At 41.3% G+C, this 26,046-nt stretch overlaps 1 protein-coding gene across 1 annotated transcript; it reads right to left on the bottom strand.

The window, feature by feature from the left end:
• Positions 1-15,479: 15,479 nt before the first annotated feature.
• On the bottom strand, positions 15,480-18,426 carry LOC310757016 (vomeronasal type-2 receptor 26-like). Its single transcript, XM_083602097.1, has 3 exons — positions 18,165-18,426; positions 17,139-17,265; positions 15,480-16,535 (listed from the first exon to the last, which is right to left on the bottom strand). The coding sequence occupies exons 1-3, from the start codon at positions 18,348-18,350 to the stop codon at positions 15,637-15,639; spliced, it is 1,212 nt and encodes a 403-aa protein (XP_083458223.1). The 5' UTR covers positions 18,351-18,426; the 3' UTR covers positions 15,480-15,636.
• Between the last annotated feature and the right edge of the window lie 7,620 nt (positions 18,427-26,046).

The following is a 26,046-nucleotide window of genomic DNA, read 5'->3' as shown; positions in this document are numbered from 1 at the left end:
AATCCCGAATGGAAGGGATCCAAATGGTCCGCATCCTCCAGGCATGCCTGGGGTTGTTCATCCTCCAGGCGTGCCTGGCAATAGTTGGCCATATTGTCCGGGTCTAAAGATTTTTTTATACCAACATAAGTAGGCAACAGGCCTCTGCCAGATGTCATGCAGTTGCCTATGATAATTCAGGTAAATCCTAAAAGGAAACATTGAACTTTGACTCCTATGAATGTCTTATTTCACCAAAACAAACAAAAAAAATTCCTTCCAGTAGCACCTTAAAGACCAACTAAGTTAGTTCTTGGTATGAGCTTTCGTGTGCATGCATACTTCTTCAGATACACTGAAACAGAAGTTGCCAGATCCTTCTATATAGTGAGAAGGTGGGGAGGGGTATTACTCAGAAGGGTGGTGGGAATGGGTGATTGGCAGATAGCTGTGATGAGCCTGTTGACGACTCTTAACGACTGCAATAGGTCTTACAGGAAAAAGCAAGGGGTGAGAAGGTGAAAAATGGCTTTGTCATGTATAATGAGATAAGAATCCAATGTCTTTGTTCAGACCAGGTCTCTCCATGGTTTTAAGTTTGGTAATGAGTTGCAATTCAGCAGCTTCTCTTTCCAGTCTATTTCTGAAATTCCTTTGTAGTAATACAGCTACTTTGAGATCTTGTATAGAATGTCCTGGGAGATTGAAGTGTTCTCCTACTGGTTTCTCTGTCTTGTGATTCTTGATGTCCGATTTATGTCCGTTTATTCTTTGGCGTAAGGTTTGGCCTGTTTGTCCAATATAGAGAGCTGAAGGACACTGTTGGCATTTGATGGCATATACAATGTTAGACGATGAGCAATTAAATAGTCCCGAGATGGTATGTGTGATGTTGTTGGGGCCAGTAATGGTGTTGTCCGGGTGTATGTGGCAGCAAAGTTGGCATCTGGGTTTATTGCAGGCTCTGGTGCCAGTGTCCGTGTTACGTCTGGTTGTAGTATTATTGTGTACAATAATACACCCTTCTGAGTAATACCCCTCCCCACCTTCTCACTATATAGAAGGATCTGGCAACTTCTGTTTCAGTGTATCTGAAGAAGTGTGCATGCACACGAAAGCTCATACCAAGAACTAACTTAGTTGGTCTTTAAGGTGCTACTGGAAGGAAAAAATTATTTCACCAAAGTTGGGCATGTTCATGTCAGAATTTGGAGCCAGGTGTCATCCTTTTTTCACAAACATGTTTTTCTCCAGCGCCACACCTGCAGGTGGAGCTGCATAAGGAGTTCAGAGTGTCACAGAAGTGATACTTCTTCCCTTTATAATTGTCAAAATAATAGTGATTCATGGGGAGAGGGGTGCTGATACTTTGCACTAAAGCCTAGGGGATTTGTCCAAAGATCAACTTCGAGTCTGCTAAAAGATACACTGGAAATTAGAACAATATGAGGTGATGTCTTGCATCTGAGCCACACAAAAGTCTCCTGTGCCACCGAAAGCCTGGGCTGAGATTGAGGACAGGCCATCATAACTCTGTCCTTTGTGATTCCTTGGCTGGGCTCCATCAAGAAAGCTACTGAACCACCAAAATCACTACAACAAAAGCTTTGGCTTCTTCAAACGATTCTTCTAATTCATCGTAGGAGAGGGGTCATAAAGGAGGCAGCACTTCCAGGAAGACCCAGGATGTCCCTGGTTCTGCTGCTGCTACTGCCTTACGCAGACTGCGTGATTCAAAAGACAAGGTGCCCTCTTACTTTGAAAAGGGATGGAATAGACTCAGCTAATTATTACAGGCCGGGAGACCACCTCATCAGCGGGGTCATCTCTGCCACAAATACTTTATTTCGACCTCATAGCTTCAACAGCACTCCCTCTACCAACTTTCTTTGGTAAGCCGTTTTGTGGAGATGGAATTATGGGTGCTTTGCTTCCTATCATTTGCTCCCTTCCTTCCTATCTTCTTCGCACCTGGCCAGGTGGTTGGGTGCTGACTGATACCAGCTACAAAAGCTGAGGATGCTGAACAGACTCTTGGGCTGCAGTGTTGTTTGGCAGGGATGTTGTAGGAGCTGGGGATGTTGCTGTTGGGTTTTTTTACATCTTGATTTTAGATATTGTGATTTATGCAGAAATGGTTCCGTTTGGTTGCAAATTTTTAGTTTTTCTTCATTGTTCTGTTATGTTGCAGTTATTCATTTTTCACATTGTAAACAGGGGTGCCAACTTGAATAAAATATTGGGGGGGTGGGCAGGTAAGCCCCACCCTGCATTGTCACATGATGTGGCACACGCACATCATTTGAATAGCAATGCCCATCAATGGGGGGCAGCCCCCTCAAATATTTTATCGGGGGGGGGATGAAGGGACCTCAGTCCCTAGGAGTTGGCTCCTGTGATTGTAAGTACCTTGAGCTTGGTTTGAATTGTGGAAGGGTGGCATGCAGATAAAATTCTCTCTCTCTCTCTCTCTCTCTCTCTCTCTCTCTGTGTGTGTGTGTGTGTGTAACATTTCCATGAGCTCCAAATGTCCCCACTTACCAGGATTTCTCTCATTATCTAGTACTCCCTCTAAGAACATAAGAGCCCACTGAATCAGGCAAAATGCATCCTTTTATCACAGTGGTCACTTAGATTCCTGTGGGAAGCATGCATGCAGAAAGATTCATGGAATATTAGGTTAGCAAGGGATACTAGTCATCATGTTCTCCATTCACAGAGGCTGCATGCCTCTCAACACCAATAGCTGAGAATTGCAAGTGGGGAGAGTGCTCTTCTGCTTGCTTCTAGCTTCATGGCTTCCCATGAACGTCTGGTTGGCTGTTATCAGAACAGGATGCTGCACCAGATGGGCCGGCTGGGGCCTGATACAGGAGAGCACTTCTGTAAAGGGTGGTAGCACAGCACAATGCCACCTACCTACCAAATTTTCCTCTCAAGTCCTCTGAATAGATGCAGGGTTGTAGCTATAGTAGTCCTTGCCTGATTTTTGCAGGGACAACCCCCCCCCCCCAGTTCTGTCATAGCTGCATTGCACATCACTGCATGTAGCCCAGGTACAACATCCTCATTCAGCATCTTCTTGGACGTTCTTAAGATTTTAAAGAAGGCAACCGTTGCTAGGTCACTGCCATATGGCCCATTGATTAGTGTTCATTCTGATTCACTTGTGGGGAGGTCATGCAACATGCCATCGAGGGGTTGTTATCCCACACTTTCCAGTATGTTTTCTGTCATTTTCCTTACCCCCAAAAAATGTCTCTGGGCTTGGAGGGATTGTTGTAATTGAGCCTAAATCCACCACATTAATGGTGTGGCCGGAATTTGCTGGTGTGCCATTGGATCCCACCCGCAAGATAGCCACAGTCTGGAAGCTCCCATCACTAGCTTATCCACAGTCCTGCGCAGCTGGGGGAAGTGAGGTGTTTGCAGAGCAAACATGGGGCAATGAGCAGCCATCAGAGCAGAGTAATGTTCAGCCAGGGAGATGAACATGAAAGGGGTCTTCAAAAAGAGGTAGTGAGGCTTGGTGGGACAACTGGGGGAAGGGTGTTCAGATACTTTCAACAATTAGAAACAGGAGGTGGTGTTTAGCTTCTCTGTGTGTTTGCAGCTGAACTGCAGCTGCATGTGAATGTATGTGCGTTTGTGTGCGCATGAGTGTGCAGTTGCTATGACTTCGCTTGATCTGCACTATAGAGTACAATAGACTCCATTGCATGTGTCATATATAATGAGAATAAATGTAGGAGGTCAGGAAAATGGAAAGTTAAGAAAATAAAGTGTTGGCAAGAGGGTGAATCATCAAGAGTAATCTGTAATCTGGTGAACCAGGTTCACATCTCCGCTCCTCCACATGCAGCTGCTGGGTGACCTTGGGCCAGTCACACTTCTCTGAAGCCTCTCAGCCCCACTCACCTCACAGAGTGTTTGTTGTGGGGGAGGAAGAGAAAGGAGAATGTTAGCCGCTTTGAGACTTCTTCAGGTAGTGATAAAGTGGGGTATCAAATCCAAACTCTTCTTATCTTAAACAGCCAGAGTTAAATCTGATATGTTCACTGAATGCTCAAGGATGATCTGATATGTACATTTTTGTAGGAAAGGAACCACAAAATACTGGCAGCTCTTGTCCTTTGTGTTTTCCATCCAAGAGATCAATCAGAATCCCAAGCTCTTACCCAACATCACCCTGGGCTACAGCATCTATGAGAACTTTTTTGATGGAAGGGTGACCTATGATGCTTTGCTGGACCTGCTATCTCCTGGGCAGGCAAATATTCCAAACTACAACTGTGGTAGACAGACTAATGTATTCACTGTTTCGGAAGGGGCTGGCTCTCAAAACTCCATCTGGATTTCAAGCTTGCTGGGCACGTATAAAATCCCACAGGTAGGAATGGAGACAGGTGGGGCATTTCCTGGTTGAGCCTAAATCCAGAACCCTCTTGAATTAATTAGAATAGGAAAGATCTCTACACATCAGATCAATACTTTCTGTACTAAGAAATGCAAGCTGACAGAAACATCTATTCCATGGGTAGGTAAACTAAGGCCCAGGGGCTGGATCTGGCCCAATCGCCTTCTAAATCCAGCCCACAGACAGTCCAGGAATCAGCGTGTTTTTTACATGAGTAGAATGTGTCCTTTCATTTAAAATACATCTCTGGGTTATTTGTGGGGCCTGCCTGGTGTTTTTACATGAGTAGAATGTGTCCTTTCATTTAAAATACATCTCTGGGTTATTTGTGGGGCATAGGAATTTGTTCTCTCCCCCCCCAAAAAAAAGAGTCCGGCCCCCCCACAAGGTCTGAGGGACAGTGGACCGGCCCCCTGCTGAAAAAATTTGCTGACCCCTGATCTATTCTTACAGCTGGGGTGTGCAACAGAGAAGACCCAGTTTTATGTTACCGTGCAACATATTGTGTCTCAAGCAACGTGGTGGTTGTTTCAGCCTTGCAGGGTTCGATTTAATTGCAAAATTCGCATTAAACTTACTATACTTTAAAAATGCAAGGCTCAAGTTGAACCTGGGGCTAAAGGTCCAGTTAGGCCCTTCCCTACCCTACGTCTTATTCACATTGTTACATTATCCTGAACACGTTTTCATTGACTCGCCTTGTCTTTATGCTTAGACACTTCCTACTTCCAGGTGTGTGGGAAGTTGTGAACCTGGATTTGTCAAAGTGATTCAGGAAGGAAAACCAATCTGCTGCTATGACTGCATTCCCTGTGCAAAAGGGATGATCTCCACTCAGGAAGGTGGGGGACACCAGCAGAAAGGGAAGCCCTTGGGGAAGAATCCAGTCAGGCATCTTCTAAAAGCATTTCAAGGCAGGATGGGCTAGTATGCTTCAAGTACAGTAGAATTCTTGATTTAGGCAAGAGGTGAAATGGATGACCCATGAAGTCACTTTTGACTGGGAGCTTAAGTGTTGGGCTTCCTGTTTCCTAAGTTTCATATATTTCATTGGAATTTTGTATTTTTAATTGTGTTCATGCTATTGTTTTGATATATACTTTCAAGGCTCCGGGGAGCTGAAACACTGTGGGGCCCCAATCTATTTTTGAAGGGGCCACCCCCCAATGTTTAGGATGTTGCATCAGGTCCCCTCAATCCTCTGGAGAAGGTGGTGCCTCTATATACTTGTACAGTGGAACCTTGGTTCTCGAACGGCTTAGTTGATGAACAAATTGGCTCCCAAACACCAAAAACCCGGAAGTAAGTGTTCCGGTTTTTGAACGTTTTTCAGAAGCCAAATGTCCAATGCAGTTGTTGGCTATTGTTTCTGGGGCGCCTGCGCCAATCAGAAACCATGCCTTGGTTCTCAAACATTTCAGGAGTCAGATGGATTTCTGAAATGGATTAAGTTCAAGGACTAAGGTCTCACTGTATTTCTCTCGCACATTTGTGTGTGTGTGTGTGTGTGTGTGTGTGTGTGTGTGTGTGTGAATTAAGCTTCTTTGAAAAGTCTGATAGAAATACCTAAATCACTAAATGCCTCCCAGCCACCCCTGCTCCTCAGCCTTACTACATGTTGTCATCTCACAGCCACTTGCCTTTTCAGGCTCTTTGGTATAAATTCTGAATCCAGATGTGCATGTTTTACAGAAGTCTGTTATGGAACTACGGTAGATTATTAGGCCTCAGCATAGTTCCCTGATACACCCCATGGCCTCAAAACAGCCCCCCCATTGGCCTGATAAGCTAGAGGCCAACCTGATGAACCCACTCACACCCACCTTAGATCCAGTCTTGCATTAGTTCACAGATTAGTTAATATTTAATAATAATAATAATTTTTATTTATATCCCACCCTCCCCAGCCAAGGCCGGGCTCAGGGTGGCTAACAAGCAATAATAAAAACAAGTTGAATGAATACAACTTAAAAACAAGATTAAAATACAACATTAAAATATTGAAACATTAAAATATTAAAATGCAGCCTCATCACAGGAGGAGAAAGAAAAAAGAAAAAGGGGGAGGGAATCAAATTGGCTCCAAGCCAAAGGCCAGGCGGAACAACTCTGTCATACGGATGGTTGGAGGCAAGGAAGTAGACAGTTTGCCTCCTTCTGTCCTACCCAACCAAAAGCAGCAGGGTCTATTTTGTAGGGTGCCCCTTCATATGCGACTTTTCTGCAGGGACGCCAATTGGAATGAGCCCCTATACACCATACAATTGATGCATATGTTCAACAGCTGTTGAGAGGAGTCATAGATTGGACCAACGTTGCTTTGCAAAGTGGCTTTCTCCACAGAAACAGCCAGATTACTCTGGGCCACCCAACCTGACCCACATTGATATGTGACTGTCTCAACACAACCTGAATGCCAACATAATCCCGTCAAATAGGGTGGATATGGCTCAGGGCCTTGGCTGAACCCACTGAAAAGCTCTATTAAACATTCTTCTTCTTCTATGCAGATGCAGAGCATTGCACCAAGTGTCTAGAAGATCACCATCCAAACAAGGCCCAGTATAAATGTGTACCCAAGATAACCGTCTTCCTCGCTTATGGAGAATATTTAGGGATCCTCCTAACTTTCTTTGCCCTCTTATTGTCCTTAACCACAGTGATAGTGCTAGGAATCTTCATCAAATACTTTGACACTCCCATAGTCAAAGCCAACAACAGGGACATCTCCTACATCCTCCTTGTATCCCTCCTGCTTTCCTTTCTGTCCTCCTTGCTCTTCATAGGCCAGCCAGGGAAAATGACCTGCTTTCTCCGACAAACAGTCTTCAGCATCATCTTCTCAGTTGCTGTCTCTTCTGTGTTGGCTAAAACCATCACTGTAGTGCTGGCCTTCCTGGCCACTAAGCCAGGGAACAGGATGAGGAGATGGCTGGGAAAGAGTTTGGCCAACTCCATTGTCATTTCTTGTTCCACTGTCCAAGTTGCTATCTGCACCTTTTGGTTGGGACTTTCTCCACCGTTCCCAGAGTCTGACATGCACTCCCACGCTGGAGAGATTGTCTTGCAATGCAATGAAGGATCCATTGCCCTGTTCTATAGTTCCCTCTGCTACATGGGTTTCTTGGCTGCCATCTGCTTCACAGTGGCTTTCCTAGCCAGGAAGCTGCCTGGGTCCTTCAATGAAGCCAAGTTGATCACCTTCAGCATGCTGGTCTTCTGCAGTGTTTGGGTGTCCTTTGTGCCCACTTACCTGAGCACCAAGGGGAAATACATGGTAGCTGTGCAGGTCTTCTCCATCTTGGCCTCCAGTGCTGGGCTTCTGGGCTGCATCTTCTTTCCCAAGTGCTACATTATTCTACACAGGCCTGATCTGAATACAAAGGAACAACGAAAACTAAAGAAAGCACCTGATTTTTAACATGCTTTTACATTGTAACAATTGATGTCCAGCACAAAAGTCAGGAACTCCACATACACAAATGTTTTTTTCCTTTCACCTAAATCCTGAATGATGAAAAAGAATTCATAATGTTCATTTGGGCATAATGTTTGACATATGCTGTTGTACCACTGCCTGATCCCAGTATGTATCTGTTCAACAACACTAGTCTTTATGCAGTTTTCATCTGGGGTCACCCAGACTCATTTTGCACAGTTTTGTTTTCTAATTCATTTCATTTCTATAGCAGTCCGATGCTTGGATTTGTTAGGCTACTTTATTGTCTATACTGATGGCTGGGCCATTTTTTAAAGTATAATTTTTCATTTTCATTGTGAAAATTGATTAGGAGTGCTAAAATAAATTCAGTAAAGGCACAGACCTCTTTGGTGTCATGTAACCTCTCCATGATCCCATGTTATCATCCCAAATTTGGTGGGAGGGTGTTAATTGAGACCCTCTGAGTTTTAGTACTATGGGTGTTAATATTTTAAGATTACAGTGGTACCTCAGGTTAAGTACTTAATTCGTTCCGGAGGTCCGTACTTAACCTGAAACTGTTCTTAACCTGAAGTACCACTTTAGCTAATGGGGCCTCCTGCTGCTGCCGCGCTGCCGGAGCACGATTTCTGTTCTCATCCTGAAGCAAAGTTCTTAACCTGAAGCACTATTTCTGGGTTAGCGGGGTCTGTAACCTGAAGCGTATGTAACCTGAAGCGTATGTAAGCCGAGGTACCACTGTATAAACTTCCTCGGGTGCCTTGGATAAAAGGCGGTATTGAAAAATAATAAACAGAGAAACCATGTGCAGGAGAACAGAGGTGTATTCACTCACACGTAATGAAAGTTAACAAGTTGTTTCACAAAAAGTTATTTGTATTATTATTATTTATTGAATTTATATACCATCCTATACTCTCAAGTCTCAGGGCAGTTCACAGAATAAAATCAGAATATAAAACCTCAATATACATAATCAAAATAAAAACAACAACCAAAGGTTGTTTCTGCTGGTTTCCAAACTCCCTTTTCCAGAGTGCAAATATGGAGCGTGACTTTCCATATGTTTCCACACTGTTCCTGAAAAATTCATGAACACTCCTATTGATATGACTGATGACTATGAGACAAGGCCACACATGTTTCAGACATCCAATTCCTCACTCCAACACTCCTCTGCCTAGATCACTGTTACAATAGTTTAGTCTTCCTGTACAAAATATAATGTCATCATGGTTACATTGGGGGTCCAATTCATGCTAGCACATAACAGGCCAAATCCTGGCAAATGCACCACCACTAACTGGGTCCTTCACTCCAGGTTCAAATTTGTTCAATGATCTTCTTCTTCTTTGGCAATTACTCATAGCCAAGTAAGATTGTCATCCATAAACACGGTTTTAACAATGAGTCTGTAGGTGACTGTGGAGGCCAATTTCTGGGTGGGAGTTGATCACAGTGAGGATTTGCCAAGCGTGCCTTCCTCTTATCACGTTTCTCCCTTGCGTCCTGAGTTTGAGTGTCTTCAAAGCCCATGACACCTTTGGTAAAGGCTGTTCTCCAACTAGAGCGGTCATAGGCCAGTACTTCCCAGTTGTCAGTGTTTATACTACATTTTTAAAAAATGTAAATGTTCAATGATACACAGGGAAATAAAGCATAACCAGTGTCAGACACAGGTTCAACTTTGTCACTGAAATGTGTCAATGATGTACAAAGTTTAATGATATTACAGTGGAGCCTTGGGTAACATTGCCTGCGGCTTACATTACCCTTGGTTTGCGACCGGTGCAAATCCGGAAGTACCGGAATGAGTTACTTCCGGGTTTGCGCTGTTCACGCATGCGCAGACGTGACGCTTTGGGTCACGTCGTTTTCAGGTTGTGGCGGGGCCTCCAAAATTGATCCCCGCCATAACACAAGGTTCCACTGTATAACATTCGGATGAAATAAAGCAGTTTGCAGAATGTTACAAATCATTACCAAATTTTGCCATGTATAAGACAATGCTCCTGGCAAATAGAAGGGGAAGAAATGGAGGCAGTGAGAGATTTTACTTTCCTGGGCTCCACGATTGCTGCAGATGGTGACAGCAGTCACGAAATTAAAAGGCGCCTGCTTCTTGGGAGAAAAGCAATGACAAACCTAGACAGCATCTTAAAAAGCAGAGACATCACCTTGTCAACAAAGGTCCGTATAGTTAAAGCCACGGTTTTCCCAGTAGTGATGTATGGAAGTGAGAGCTGGACCATAAAGAAGGCTGATCACCGAAGAATTGATGCTTTTGAATTATAGTGCTGGAGGAGACTCTTGAGAGTCCAATGGACTGCAAGAAGATCAAACGTATCCATTCTTAATGAAATCAGCCCTGAGTGCTCACTGGAAGGACAGATCCTGAAGCTGAGGCTCCAATACTTTGGCCACCTCATGAGAAGAGAAGACTCCCTGGAAAAGACCCTGATGTTGGGAAAGACTGAGGGCACAAGGAGAAGGGGACGACAGAGAACGAGATGGTTGGACAGTGTTCTCGAAGCTACAAACATGAGTCTGACCAAACTGCGGGAGGCAGTGGAAGACAGGAGTGCCTGGCGTGCTCTGGTCCATGGGGTCACGAAGAGTCGGACACGACTAAATGACTAAACAACAACAACATAAAACAATGAGCTGGGTTGTTAATACGAAGGCAGCGATGTGGGAAGCAGTAAGAGCACCAGCAGTGAGCTTCCCTTGTTGGGTGGTGGTGGCAGTGCTGCGTAGCCATGCAAGAACCTCAACAACCTTCGGTGATCTTTTTGAGTTCTAAAAAATAGGGGTCATTTTGTATGTGAAGGAGCGTCTCCTCCACCCACTGTTCAGCCCAGAAACTGAGGTCCCGCTCCAAGGGCCTTCTGGCGTTTCCCGCACTGCAAAAAGTGAGGTTACAGGGAACCAGGCACAGGGCCTTCTCAGTAGTGGCACCCTCCCTGTGGAACGCCCTCCCACCAGATGTCAAGGAAATAAACAACTTTGACTTTTAGAAGACATCTGATGGTAATCCTGTTTATGGAAGTTTTTAATGTTTGATGTTTTACCATTTTTTAAGTGTTGTAAGGCACCCAGAGTGGCTGGGGAAACCCAGCCAGATGGATGGGTTATAAATAATAAAATTATTGTTGTTATTGTTATTATTATTATTATTACTACTACTACTATTACTACTACATGGGAGCATCTTATACATGATAAAATATGGTACATTTAAAGAAAATAAAGTGACATAAACCAATGAGATGTAACTTGCAAAAACTTATTGATGATAGTCACACTCCTGTAATAATGTATTCGTGTTTTGAATGTGAAAGTCACTTCAGGTTTAGCTCAAGTGTGATTTTTCATCAGGAAATCTACATGGAAGAAAAACCTTATAAATGCTTCAGCTCTGAAAAGAGCATTTGGTGGAACCCAAACTTTGCATCCCACCAATGAATGTTTATTGGGAAAGAAACAGGAAAATATCACACCATGTTAGAAGTACTTATATTACTTCAAGCCTCCCTCTTTTATATTGCAATAAAGCTCAGAGGTTTCTCCTCCTTGGGTGGCCTCATTGCATCTTGATTCGTCCAAGAATCTTCACCCTCAAAAGCCACCAGGGAAGCATCTTCAGGCAGCTCAAGCAACAGCAATGGATCAGCACTAACTTTTAGCAAGTAAACAAGCTTTAAAATATATAGCTAACAGCCCTGGCACTCTACACACACACACACACACACACACACAGAGAGAGAGAGAGAGAGAGAGAGAGAGAGAGAGAGAGAGACTGCTGCAGAAACACTTAGAATCCTCTTTGTCATTCTGGTCACTTCTCAAAGATTTTATGAGGTCAAGAAAGAATTGTAAAGAGTCTGAAACATGTTTGTGGCTGGAGCATGTTCACTATGAAGAGAGGCTGAAGCGCTTGTGGTCTTTGAGTTAGGGCCAGGAGGATGGGGAATCTAGAAGTTCACATAGAATTGTAGAGCTGGAAGGGACCCTGAGGGTCATCTAGTCCAACCACCAGCAATGCAGGAATCTCAGCTAAAGCATCCTTGATATTTGGCCATCCAAACTCTCCTTGAAAATGACCAGAAAATTGTTGAAAAAGCGCAAAAGAGGTTAGCAGAATACTTTGTTGACAACTGCAACAAAGGTACAAAGATAAAAGTGGTTTGGGATGCAAGCAAGGCAGTGATGAGAGGATTCTTCATCCAGCAGAATACAATTAAGAATAAAAATAGAGAAAAAGGTAAAGAAGAAATTTTGAAGCAGATAATGGACAATGAACAAAAATTAATCAAGAAACTAAACAGCCCGAAAATAAAAGAAAATATTAAAGCTTTACAAACTCAGTTTGCAATTATAATAAATAGAGAAGTGGAATGGAATATTAAAAAAATTGAGACAAAGAAATTTCGAATTTGCGAATAAATCAGGAAAATGGCTTGCATGGCAAATCAAAAAAAGAAAGGAACAGAACACAATAAACAAAATTACAGTGGAAGGAGAAGAGATAACCAATCCGAAGGAAATTAGAAAGGGATTCTTGGACTACTACAGAAGATTATATAAAAATAGAGAAAGAAACAATTTGAGGAAAATAGAGAGATTTTTGAAGGAGAAAAAGGTGCAGAAGACCCCGACAGATAAAAAAGAACAATTGAATACCCCAATTGAAATAGAAGAGATAAAAGAAGCAATAAAAGATTCAAAAAGGGGAAAGGCTCCAGGGCCAGATGGATTCACCGCGAGCTACTACAAAGAAATGAAATCTATTTTGATGACGCCATTGAAGGAAGTGATGAACAACATCTTAAGAGAAAGAGAAATTCCGGAAACATGGAAAGAGGCATATATTACATTTATTCCAAAACAGGACTCAGACCTAACTCAAGTTAAAAATTACAGGCTGATCTCATAGCTAAATACGGATTATAAAATATTTGCAGGAATCCTTGCGAAAAGGTTGAAAAATATATTATTGGAAATCATCCATAAGGATCAGGTGGGTTTTCTTCCAGGCAGGCAGATGAAAGATAATATAAGAAATATAATCAATATGGTGGAATATCTGTCTGCCAGGAATGATAAACAAGCCATAATGATGTTTGTGGATGCGGAGAAGGCTTTCGACAATATAGCATGGGATTTTATGTTGAGATACCTGGAATATATGGAGGTTGGTAAAGAGTTCTTCAATGGAATAAGGGCAATTTATACAGAACAAAAAGCCAAACTGATTATAAATAATGTAGTCACAGAAGAAATAAAGATACTAAAAGGAACAAGACAGGGATGCCCACTTTCGCCACTATTATTTATAACGGTGTTAGAAGTCCTTCTGAACTCGATTAGACAAAACAAGAAAATAAAAGGAGTGACAATTGGCCAAAACGAATATAAGATTAAAGCGTTTGCAGACAATTTGGTAATAACGATTGAAGAGCCAACAAGTACAGTAAAAGAAGTATTGGAGGAAATTGAACAGTTTGGAGGAGTGGCAGGTTTTAGACTAAATAAGAAGAAAACGAAAATGATTGCGAAGAATATGGATCAAAGTGCAATTGAAATAATGCAACAGCAAATACAGATAGAGGTGGTTAAAAAGGTGAAATATCTAGGAATATGGGTAACTGAGCCAGTATGGAATGGAATAAGAAAGGACCTGGAGGTGTGGGGAAGAATGAAACTGTCATTTTGGGGAAGGATTTCCACAATTAAGATGAATGTGCTACCAAAAATGCTCTTTTTATTTCAGACTATCCCCATAATTAAGGGGAATAGGATTTTCAAAGAGTGGCAAAGAGCGATTTCAAGATATGTTTGGCAGGGCAAAAAGCCAAGAATTCAATTTAAGTTGTTAACAGATACAAGAGAAAGAGGAGGCTTTGCCCTGCCTGACTTCAAATTGTATTATGAGGCATCATGCCTTTGATGGTTGAAAGATTGGATAAAACTAGAAAATAAGGAATTGCTTGACTTAGAGGGGTTTGACAACAGATTTGGATGGCATGCGTATCTATGGTATGAGAAAAAGAAAGTCCATAAAGGTTTTGAGAACCACATCTTCCGAGGTCCTCTAATTGAAGTATGGGATAGGTATAAAAACCTATTAGAACCTAGAGTACCACACTGGCTATCTCCTTTAGAAGTTATGAGTGTAAAGAAAATTAATATGAGAGGCAATTGGATCACATATGGTCAATTGTTATTTAAAGAAGGAGGAAAATGGAAAATGAAACCATATGAACAGGTTAAAGAACACGTATATGACTGGTTGCATTATTTTCAAATAAATGAAATGTTTAGGAAAGATAGTAAAGAATGTGGCTATGCTGACAAGGATTCTAAATTTCAGATTGAAATAATAGATAATGATGTTAAAATTTTATCAAAAATGTATAAGCTGTTGCTAGAATGGAATTTGAAGGATGAAGAAGTCAAGTCAGTAATGATTCACTGGGCTAGAGACTTTGGCTATAACATACAATTTGAGGACTGGGTAAAACTTTGGAAAGAAAATTTAAAATTTACAGCATGTATGACGTTAAAAGAAAATGTTATGAAAATGTTTTACAGATGGTATATAACACCGGTAAAACTAGCGAAAATGTATAAGACATGTAATAAGTGTTGGAAATGTAAAGATAAAGAAGGTTCTTTTTACCATATGTGGTGGGAATGTAAGAAAGTGAAAGACTTCTGGGAAAAGATATATAATGAATTGAAGAAGATTTTAAAATATACATTTATAAAGAAACCAGAGGTCTTTCTGTTAGGAATATTAGGAAATGAGATAAAAAGAAAGGACTGTAAATTCTTTCAATATGCAGTGACAGCCGCAAGAGTGTTACTGGCCCAAAAATGGAAACAACAGGAAATACCGACTGTGGAAGAATGGAGAATGAAGCTGTTAGACTATGCGGAGTTGGACAAATTGACAGGGAAGATTAGATATTTAAGAGACCAAAAGTTCATCGAGGACTGGGGGAAATTTGTGGAATATCTGGAAAATATAAGTGAGGGACAGATAACGCTAGAGGGACTTAAAGAAGCACTGTGAAAAATTAAGAAGTATTGTCTAAAGGGAATAGAAAGAAAGATATAAATAATGTCAATATAAATCTAAGGAATGCGTAATTTAAATAATGACTATGGATGATTTACGGAAAAGCTGAAGGAAGTTCAGAAAAGGAATAATTTGTGAAAAATTTGATGTGAAATTAATATGTGTTTTTGTTTTTGTTGTAAACTAATAAAAAATTATTTTTTTAAAAAAAAACTCTCCTTGAAAACCTCCAAGGAAGGAGAGTTCACCACCTCCACTGTCAAAGAGCTCTTACTGGCAGAAAGCTTTTCCATATGTGTCTTCGGGATCTCCCTTGTTGCAACCAGAATTCTGAATTCTTGTTAGATATTTTGAACTGTTTGGAGAAAAACTAGAAATCATCACCACATGTTGGGGAAAAATGGATAAAAGGAAGCCCTGATATCCTCACATCCTCATTTTTTCCCCCTACCTGCCCTTCACCATAAGATACTAGGATTGGTTACAACAATATATAGATAGTGAACCTTCTCCTGGCAAAAAAGAAAAGGATAAAGGCTATGTAAAAGTATGTATTTACCTATTGTTGAATAATAACAGGGACCCTGAAGCCCACTACATGTCCCAAGATCCTGTATCACACCTGAATTAAGTTCACACCAACTGTTTCTGATTGAGAGTCTGTTTGAAGCAGAACCCATCCCTCTATATAGCCTGGAGAATCAGATGCCATCTTTAGGTTTTTGTTGTCAAGTGCTCCTTTGTGTTCAGATCAGGTCTCAGTATAATGATGTAGGACTTTGGGATGAAGATGCAGCCCAGGAGACCAGCACTGGAGGCCAACATAGAGAAGACCTGCACAGCTACCATGTATTTCCCCTTGGTGCTCAGGTAGGTGGGCACAAAGGACACCCAAACACTGCAGAAGACCAGCATGCTGAAGGTGATCAGCTTGGCTTCATTGAAGGCCCCAGGCAGTTTCCTGGCTAGGAAAGCCACCATGAAGCAGATAGCAGCCAGGAAGCCCATGTAGCCCAGGGCACCATAAAACATGGCCACAGACCCTTCATTGCATTGAAGGATAATCTCTGCAGGCTGGGAGTGCATGTCAGACTCTGGGAATGGGGGAGAGGTACTCAGCCAGGTGGTGCAGATGAGAACTTGGACACTGGAACAGGAAATGACAACAGCGTTGGCCAGACTTTTCCCCAGCCATCTCCTCACTCTGTTCCCTGGCTTTGTGGCCATGAAGGCCAGCACCACAGTGATGGTTTTAGCCAACAAAGAAGAGACGGCAACTGAGAAGATGACGCTGAAGACCATTTGTCGGAGAAGGCAAGTCTCTTTCCTTGGCCGGCCAATGAATAGGAAGGAGGATGAAAAAGAGAGCAGAAGGGATACAAGGAGGATGTAGGAGAGGTCCCGGTTATTGGCTTTGACTATGGACGTTTCTTTGTATTTAAGGAAGATTCCTAAAACAATGCTTGTCATTAATAGCAGCAAGATAGCAATGGAAGCTAGAACGCTCCCCAAAGTTTCTGCATAGGTCAGGAAGGTGATACTTTTGGGAACGCATTGAACTTGACCCTTGTTTGGATGCTGATCTTCGGGGCATTTGGTACAATTCTTTGCATCTAAGGAGGGAAAAGGAGTGCTTTAGCATCATTTAAATCCATAACCATCTATGTTCTATGACATTTTAGGAGGAAAGGTGTCAATATAAGGAAGGGCCAGGAAAAAAGAATGTCCAAAAAAGGAGTAGACAAAATTGGTTATTTAATTAGCTTATTTAATATTTATGCTTATACTGTTGCCTTCCTCCATGATGATAGAGGTGGTTTTCAAAAATTTCTCCGTTTTATCACCAAAACAACCTTGTGATACAATTAAAGCTGAGAGGCAGTGACCTCCCACAGAGGTGCTTCTTGTACAGCTTTTGCTGAATTTATACTGTCCTGTTCCATGTGAAATGGTTTTACTTTACATAAATAATATATTTGACCACTGAGGTTGCCCTCAGTGTCCTCTCCATGATCGTTAATTTGTAGTCCACAAATTGCTTCCTTTTCATTCTTTGTTTCAACCCACTTCCTAGAATTAACGTAGGTGAATAAAAATAGAGAAGCCAAAAAAGGAGACACATTCAAAAATGTCTTTGATTCTTTACGGAAAGTGTCCCTAAGTGAATGTTTCCACAATTCCTATTCTCCCAAGGGCTCCTGTTTATATTCACCTACCTTCCTGAGCAGAGATGGTCCCATCTGCACATGGGGCACAAGCATAGCAGCAAACGGGCTTTCCTTCTTGAACCACTTTGGCATATCCAGGTTGACAGCTTTTGGTACACCTGGAGCTAGGTACAGTCTAAACATAGAGAACATGAATCAAACAGAAAGTGTCAGACTATTTGTGTCTATGTCATTTATTTATGGAGTTTGGAATAGACCTAACAAGGGTCCTTATTCCCACTGACCCCAGGCACTTTTCCAGGGAAGCATTTTGATGCAAGACAACATGGCAGGGAAACCTCTTTGGTGTGTTTCCTTTTTTGTTCAGACAATTATATCGGACTATTCTATGCAAAAGTATATATTAAAAAAGCAAATTAGAAACCCTAGAATGACAGAGATAACAAAAGAGCAGCAATAAAACATACTTATGAAGGACCCCTGGATGGTTAAATCCAGTGAAAGGCAAAGGACCCCTAGAGGGTTAAATCCAGTGAAAGTTGACTGTGGCATGCGGCGCTCATCCCCACTTTCAGGCCAAGGGAGCCTGCGTCCACCCTGAGACAGTTTTCCTGGTCATGTGGCCAGCATGACTAAATGGCTTCCGGTGCAATAGGACACTGTGATGAGTGCCAAAGTGCACAGAAACACTATTTACCTTCCTGCTGCAGCGGTACTTATTTATCTACTTGCACTGGTATGCTTTTGAACTGCTAGGTAGGCAGCAGCTGAGACAGAGCAATGGGAGCAGCAGTTAAACATACCACCACCTAAAGACTCCAATTTCAAAAAGTGCCTCCTGAATTATGGTTACATTATTATTCTTTTTCCAAAGTGTTTTGAGTCTTGGCAAAGAATGGAAAAAAACATCATAAAACAGATCAGGACATGTAAGTCACATTGTGGCACAAATGGAAGTGTCAATGAGCCCTTACTCCCCAGCAGGTGTGCAAAGGGCTCTAGTCAAAGTGCCCTTGGAATGATTCAGTTAGTGATTAGAGCTTTACAGATGTGGGATAGAGTAGAATGCCATACCTTCTCAGACCACTTGGGCCACACAATGGCTTGTGAGTTGATTGTGAACTTCATGCCAGTGGGTCCGTCTCTCCCTATACTCCCAACCGGCACTCTTACACGAGTCTTATTGGGAAACATCACCCAGTTCTCAATGTCATAGTAGGCTGGTATCTGCCCATTCTCATCCAATCTGAGGCTGCCCATGGAAGTATTCAAAAACTGGAGTCCTCTTAAGAATGGGTGGAGCTGGAACGGCAGGAAAAAACACCGGCATTTATGAAATAGAAAAGTTGAATATAAGCCCTCTACACTTTGAAGAAGAGAAGAAGAGTTTGGATTTGATATCCCGCTTTATCACTACCCTAAGAAGTCTCAAAGCGGGTAACAATCTCCTTTCCCTTCCTCCCCCACAACAAACACTCTGTGAGGTGAGTGGGGCTGAGAGACTTCAAAGAAGTGTGACAAGCCCAAGGTCACCCAGCAGCTGCATGTGGAGGAGTGGAGACACGAACCCGGTTCCCCAGATTAGGAGACTACCGCTCTTAACCACTACACCACACTGGCTCTCTGCACCACACTGGCTCTCTTTGAGCTTTAATCTCCTAGGAATTGGGGTCTGTGCACATTTCATCTGGACTCATGAGCCTTTTGCAGCCATTCCATTTTCAGTTGGCAGGATTTATTCTGAACAAGAAAAAAACTAAAGCAATTACCAAAAATATAGATCAGGAGGTAATTAATAGATTACAGCAACAAACAGAGATAGAAGTGGTTAAGAAAGTTAAATATTTAGGAGTATGGTTAACCCCCAGGAGTATTGATTTGTTTCAGAATAATTATGTTCCAACATGGAATAAAATTAAAAGGGACTTAGAGGTGTGGAGAAGAATGAAATTGTCATTTTGGGGAAGAATTGCAACGATTAAAATGAATGTGCTACCAAAGATGTTATTTTTATTTCAAACAGTTCCAGTAATCAAAGGGGCAGCAATTTTTAAAAATTGGCAAAGAGAAATTTCAAGGTATATCTGGCAGGGTAAGAAGCCGAGGATAAAATTTAAGATATTGACAGATGCGAAAGCAAGAGGAGGCTTCGCCCTGCCAGACTTGAAATTGTACTATGAAGCATCTTGCCTCTGTTGGTTGAAGGAATGGGTGAAATTAGAAGATACTGATTTGTTAGACTTGGAAGGTTTTGACAATAGCTTCGGGTGGCATGCGTATTTGTGGTATGAAAAGAAACGTGTACATAAAGGTTTCGAAAATCACATCATAAGAAGGTCTCTGATTGAAGTGTGGGAAAGATATAAAAATCTGTTGGAACAAAAAACTCCATATTGGTTATCGCCGTTGGAGGCGATGAGTGTGAAGAAAGTCAATATGACTAGGGGATGGGTGACATATGAGAAGTTAATAAGTAAAAGAGAAGGTAAATGGAAAATGAGACCATTTGAAGAAATTAAGGAATATGTTAATGACTGGTTGCATTTTTTTCAAATTAGTGAAATGTTCAGAAAAGATTTAAATCAAAGGGGTTTTGCTGATAAAGAATCAAAATTTCAGACAGAAATATTGAATAATGATTTTAAAATTTTAGCAAAAATGTACAAGATATTACTAGAATGGTGCACGAAGGATGAAGAGGTAAAATCAGTTATGATTGATTGGGCCAAAGACTTAGGACATAATATACAAATGGAGGATTGGGAAAAATTATGGAAAGAAGGTCTAAGATTTACTGCATGTACAACTATAAAAGAAAATGTGGTGAAAATGATGTATCGATGGTATGTAACACCGGTGAAGTTAGCAAAAATGTACAAGATTAGTAACAAATGTTGGAAATGTAAAGAAAAAGAAGGTACATTCTATCATATGTGGTGGGAATGCAAGAAAGTAAAAAGCTTTTGGGAAATAGTATATAATGAATTGAAGAAAATGTTGAAATATACATTTGTTAAGAAACCAGGCATTACAGGTAACAAGATAAATAAGAAAGAAAAGAAGTTATTTTTATATGCAGTGACAGCGGCAAGAATATTGATGGCCCAGAAATGGAAACAGGAGGAGCTACCTACGATAGAAGAATGGAGAACAAAATTGATGGACTATGCAGAATTGGACAGAATGACAGGAAGGATCCGGAACTGACAAGACCAAAGATTTACAGAAGACTGGGAAAAATTTATTGAATATTTGCAAAAATTAAGTGATAATCAGATTACGTTTGTAAGTTTTAATGAACCGCTGTGATGGGAGAATGTTATAATAAGTATTAAAAATGGGAGGAAGTTTACAGTAATATTATAAACAATAAGGAAGAAATGTGTAAAAAGTTAAAATATGAAGGATTGGCAGACAAATTGAGGGAAGTCAAAAAAGAGAAATAAGATGTAATTAAGATGTATAGAATGCATAATTCTGTTTTGTATTTGAAAACTAATATATATATATATATATATATATATATATATATATATATATAGGAATTGGGGTCTGTGCACATTTCATCTGGACATGAGCCTTTTGCAACCATTCCTTTTTCTTTATTAGAACATTTGTAGGCAACTCATTGTATTAAAAAAAAAAGGTTTCTGGAGAATAAGGTAAATACAAAAGACAATAAAATACTTCTTAAAAAATAAAAATAGCACAAATACAAATCTTTTTAAACATAGATGGTCCTACAAATCAGTGCACAGCATAGATGCCAACTCCATGGGGCCCTGGGTGCCCAAGCACCGACAAAATTCCCCATGAAGGGGTCGGGCATCCACAAATTTTGGTGCCAGAGCCATGCCTGCTGCATGACACCTACAGGCCCAGGCATAGAGGCCATATTGGCACTCCTAGTGCACAGTTAGACCATTACCTTATGAATAGAACACCATTTCCTCAGCTGCTCACTGTATCACAAGGGAAGGTTATTTGTCAATAGGGGCCGCTCAGGTCTCCTCACAGCCAAGAGCGTAGGAGTGGGATGTGTGGCTTTTCAGAGTAGTCCCCCTGCCTGATAAAATTATCTGAAAGTAGGGGGAATTGGCACATACATACTCCCATGTGATTGAAACTTTTATTGCTCAGAATCCTAGATAATGTGGAAGCCTGCAAATGTGAAGTCTCTCCTTTCCCTTCAAAGTGTAGCCGCTTTCAGTGGAACTTGCACAATGCCACCAAGGAGGACATCGTCTCCCATTATCATTTGGTTGTGCTAATTTATTGGCATAGAGGTAAATTTCTTAACAGTTACTATCATTTAAATATAAATCCTTTTTAAAAAAATATTTTTATTTCAACAGCTTTTCCAGCAAGCTGAGAAGCTCTTTGCTTTTCATGTTCTTTCTGTAGTTTGACAGTGTGTTTCATACTATCCAAGTTGTTAAACCACCCTGCACTCTTTTGACAAAGGCCAATTTTATCATGTAAAAGTTTAGATAGTAATATAGAATTAAAAATTGAATCACATCATACCATAACGGGGAAGACTGAGTCTAGGAGAACTGTGTTCTCTGTTCCTGCTGTTGAACAGTTGGTGGGCAATTTCAAGTCCCAGCAGAGACACAGTGGAAGATGAGGAGAAACCAACTTCTGCTATGATGGCTGCATCTCTCTCAGGGTGCCAGACAGGAATAACTAGATGGTGGGGGACTGTTCTGGCATAACCACAAGAGGCAGAAAGGTTTACTTCCGCCACAAGACTAAGATTTTCCGCCAAAATGAGCAAAAAGAAATAAAAATCTCAGTCCTAAATCTGAATCCAGTGGTGGGAAAATGAGTGCAATTTGCAACAAGGAAAAGGAAATACCTGCCATGGCTGTAGCCTTAGACGTTCCAGCCTGTCTCCTCCACTCGCCATCAGCATGACCTTTGATCTGGATGAATATGCAGCATTCAAAGCCTGAGCCACAGCTTGGACACTGAAGTAAGTCATGTAGCTGTCTTGAGACAGGGCTCTCTCAAGCTCCTCTTCTGGCACCATCTTCAGTTTCTCATTCTCTGTGCATCTTGTCCGACCTTTTTCAGCCAATGTGTCCTTTCTATATAAACAATGAAATGCTTTAACCCAAAACTGCTCAAGAAATTTGGAAATTGTATTATAGTGTTGGTAATTTTTCCTTAGTTGGGGCTTCATTATGAAGGACAAAGATCCATGGATGTACTGGAAGAGATCCGGATTTATATCCAAATTAACATTAGCATCTGGAAGATTTGTTGAGATCCAGACTTTCCCCCCAATTTGATTCTCAAGAAATTGTTGTATTAACATGAGATCAATAAATGTCACTTGATAGTAAACAAATATTTTGACTTTGTCCCATATGATAAATGGTTCACTTGGGATGATATATGGATCTAGATTATGTTCTGGTATTCTTTTTAATAAGGCAATGCAAATTCCATTGTTGATCATCAGAGGTGTCAAGGCACTCAAGAACCTTTCTCCATCATCATTGTCTGAAACCAAGAGGCCAGTCCATGTCCATCCAAAATTCAGGAGCAACTTGACAATCCCCCAATACTGGATTTCCCTCTTGGGGACCATTTGGTAGACAAAGGGGACTTCAGTTTTCTCATCCAGTGTCTGAGTCATAAAGCCATAACTGATCTATTGATAAAAGAAATAGATTAGTGATTTGTTTCACTTTCAGGAAAAGGAATAGATACTGTATTTATTGTCTCTTATTACTTATTATCTGTTATTATCTGAAAAAAATGTGCTTGCTGCGGTTGATTGCAGTTTTAGTCTGAAATATTTGGACAGTGCCAGATTGGTGGATGCTGGAAGAAAGATCTACTATCGCTAAGGGTTTGCTCACTTTTTCATTTCCCATATTGACTCTCTTGGAAAGAAAGTGGAATTTATTTCTTGTCCCTATCCTTCATACCTGTGGGATTTTGTAGATGCCAGACATGGCTGAAATCTCTTTCGAGATGACAGAATTGCACCCTTCAAGAACAGACAGCAGGTTATTCCATTCTCCGCAGTTATAGTTTGGAGTATTGCTTTGCCCCCCTGCAAGCAGGTCTAGCATGGCAGCAGAAGTCATCCTTCCATCAAAAAAGTTCTCAAAGAGGTTGTAGCCCAAGGAGATGTTGGGTAAGAACCTGGAATCCAGGTTGATCTCCTGAGTGGAGAACAAGAAGGACAAGATGTGCCAGTAGAACCTAGGTAAAAAACTGCAATAAAACATCAAATTAAAAATGTCAGAAACCTATTCACCATGTAAAGAAAACAAATGTTATTTCTAGGCAATCTCAATCTCAAAGTAGCTCATCCCCAAATGATGATATGTATGTTTGTAGTTTGGGCTGAGACAAGGCATATATTTTTTTATTATTTATTTATTTATTTAATAAATTTATATACTGCTCTTCATCTGAGGATCAACTAATTACAAGGTGTAAATCTATTTACCACTTAAAAATAAAAACTTCCATTGCAAAGAAAGAAAACAGAGAGGCACACAGCCTTAGAAGTGGAATATTGCTTTTATTATTATGAATTACGTAGAAACTATTGGAGTGGTGTTGGAGAAGCATGACATCCAGTGGCATCTAATTACTTACCATCCAAGCCTTTTTGAGGGAATCTGGGAAAAAATGTATGGGTCTTCTAGAGTCAACATACTTGGAGATATGATCCCAGCAATTAGGAAGTCTCCGGGCCGGTAGTAATTCTGTGTTCGACTCTCTTCCCAGATCAGATTCAAGGGACATTCTTTTCCTTGATTTTCGCAGTCTCCATGCGTCGTTAGCAGGAGAAGCAGGAGGGAAATCATTTCGCCTCTACCTCCTACACTTCTCTTGTGGCTGCTCCTCTCTCCTGCCCAGCCAGATAATCAGAAGTCAAAAACTCTTGCAAGAGCAGAACTGCAGTCACTTTCCCAGTATGGGCAACATTCTGGTATCCGTCAGCTGTTCAATCAGACTGTCTCTGACATATCAGCTATTCTCTGCATCAACCTTTCTCCCCAGGCACAGAGCTAGATATAACCTCATGCTGCCCTTGATTGTGCTGTCTTGGCAACCTCCAGAAATATCTCTTGATCTTGGCAATGATAAATAGCTATGATTTCGATAATTATAAGGAGAATAAGACCACTGCAACAAACATTAGTCATTGCGAAGCTTGGGTGGCAGGTGCAGAGCTGGAGGAAAAACATGTTTACAATGAATCACAGGTCACAAAGTTTGACATGTATGTGTTTGTGTGCAAGTTTGGCCTCAACTGCATATGCCCCATGGGGCTTAGTCCCAAGTAAGGAAGTCCAGGTTCTGTGTGTCCCGTTGAACTTAATGGGAATTCTGGCTAAGAAGGCATAGGGTACTGCGGGAAAATAGATCTTTCTTATGGAGTTGAGAGATACCTTCTTGGCTCAGCATCAAATTCTGCATTTTCAGCACACAGCCAATACCTGATCTTTAGAAAAACAAATAAAATGAACTGCAAACATGAAGTGAAGAAGAACTACAAGAAATGCTGGCATTTATAAAAGGTGGAATAGATTGGTTTCATGTGTATCAATCAGACAAAAACATTACAAATCTCCATATAAATCAAACAGTGACATCAGCCATCCAGCCACTTCATTCAGGCTCCAGCAATACACACAGATCCTTCAAACAAGACTGGCGCTCAGTGAAGCTTGAGAGATGTCAAAGTAGAACTCCACTAAAGGAAGTGTTAGGGAGAGCCTCTGCAACACTGTCCAGTTCTGGGCACCACAGTTCAAGAAGGACACTGACAAACTGGAACGTGTCCAGAGGAGGGCAACCAAAATGGTCAAAGGCCTGGAAACGATGCCTTATGAGGAACGGCTAAGGGAGCTGGGCATGTTTAGCCTGGAGAAGAGGAGGTTAAGGGGTGATATGATAGCCATGTTCAAATATATAAAAGGATGTCACATAGAGGAGGGAGAAAGGTTGTTTTCTGCTGCTCCAGAGAAGCGGACACGGAGCAATGGATCCAAACTACAAGAAAGAAGATTCCACCTAAACATTAGGAAGAACCTCCTGACAGTAAGAGCTGTTTGACAGTGGAATTTGCTGCCAAGGAGTGTGGTGGAGTCTCCTTCTTTGGAGGTCTTTAAGCAGAGGCTTGACAACCATATGTCAGGAGTGCTCTGATGGTGTTTCCTGCTTGGCAGGGGGTTGGACTCGATGGCCCTTGTGGTCTCTTCCAACTCTATGATTCTATGATTCTATGAACACCACCTCTTCCTGCCCAAGGGAGCTCTTGAGTGGGAGGTCAGCAGATCTTACTTGAAATGGGCCACTACGGACAAAACAGGGTTAGGCCAGTGGTGGTGGTCGTTAGTAGAGGGGTTGTGCTCTCTGAGGTCCATGTTAGGCAGCAGAACAAGCTTAGAAGAAAGTTTGAATGGCAACATTCTGACTAAATGCAGAAGTTTGACTGGAGACTGTTTTGCTGGAAAAACTTGGTTGCTCTATTCAATAAGCGATCTGTCTGGATTGAGAGGCAGACCAAGGTAGAATCACTTTCAGCTACAATACTGAATGTCATTAACTGCATAAGCTACTGGCCTTCCTTGGGCTCTAAGGATGCGAAAAGAACTGTGTTGTACATAGCTGTTCTACTATGTGCCAGTACAATATACTACCCCTGACCTTAGTTAACTGTCTGACATATTTTCTTCTACAAGCAATGTTGTGGCTTCAATTACACAATCCACTGGCGGACTGACTGCACACTGCACACCCCCCAATATTATAAATACATTTTCATCATTCATTATTTACGTGAGAGGAAGAAAAAATTACATTGAAAAAGTTGCAGTCACATGACATGTATGTAGCTTTCATAACTGTTGTGCTGGACATCAAACATCAAAACTGAAAAAAATTCATAGGTGAAATCTACACACTTGTAAAAAATGCT

The sequence above is a fragment of the Podarcis filfolensis genome (genome assembly GCF_964270895.1).
Source record: "Podarcis filfolensis genome assembly, chromosome: 2".
NCBI classification, from domain to species: Eukaryota; Metazoa; Chordata; class Lepidosauria; order Squamata; family Lacertidae; genus Podarcis; species Podarcis filfolensis.
The sequence above is the reverse complement of the archived record's forward strand: the minus strand, read 5'-3'. Positions and strand labels throughout refer to the sequence as shown.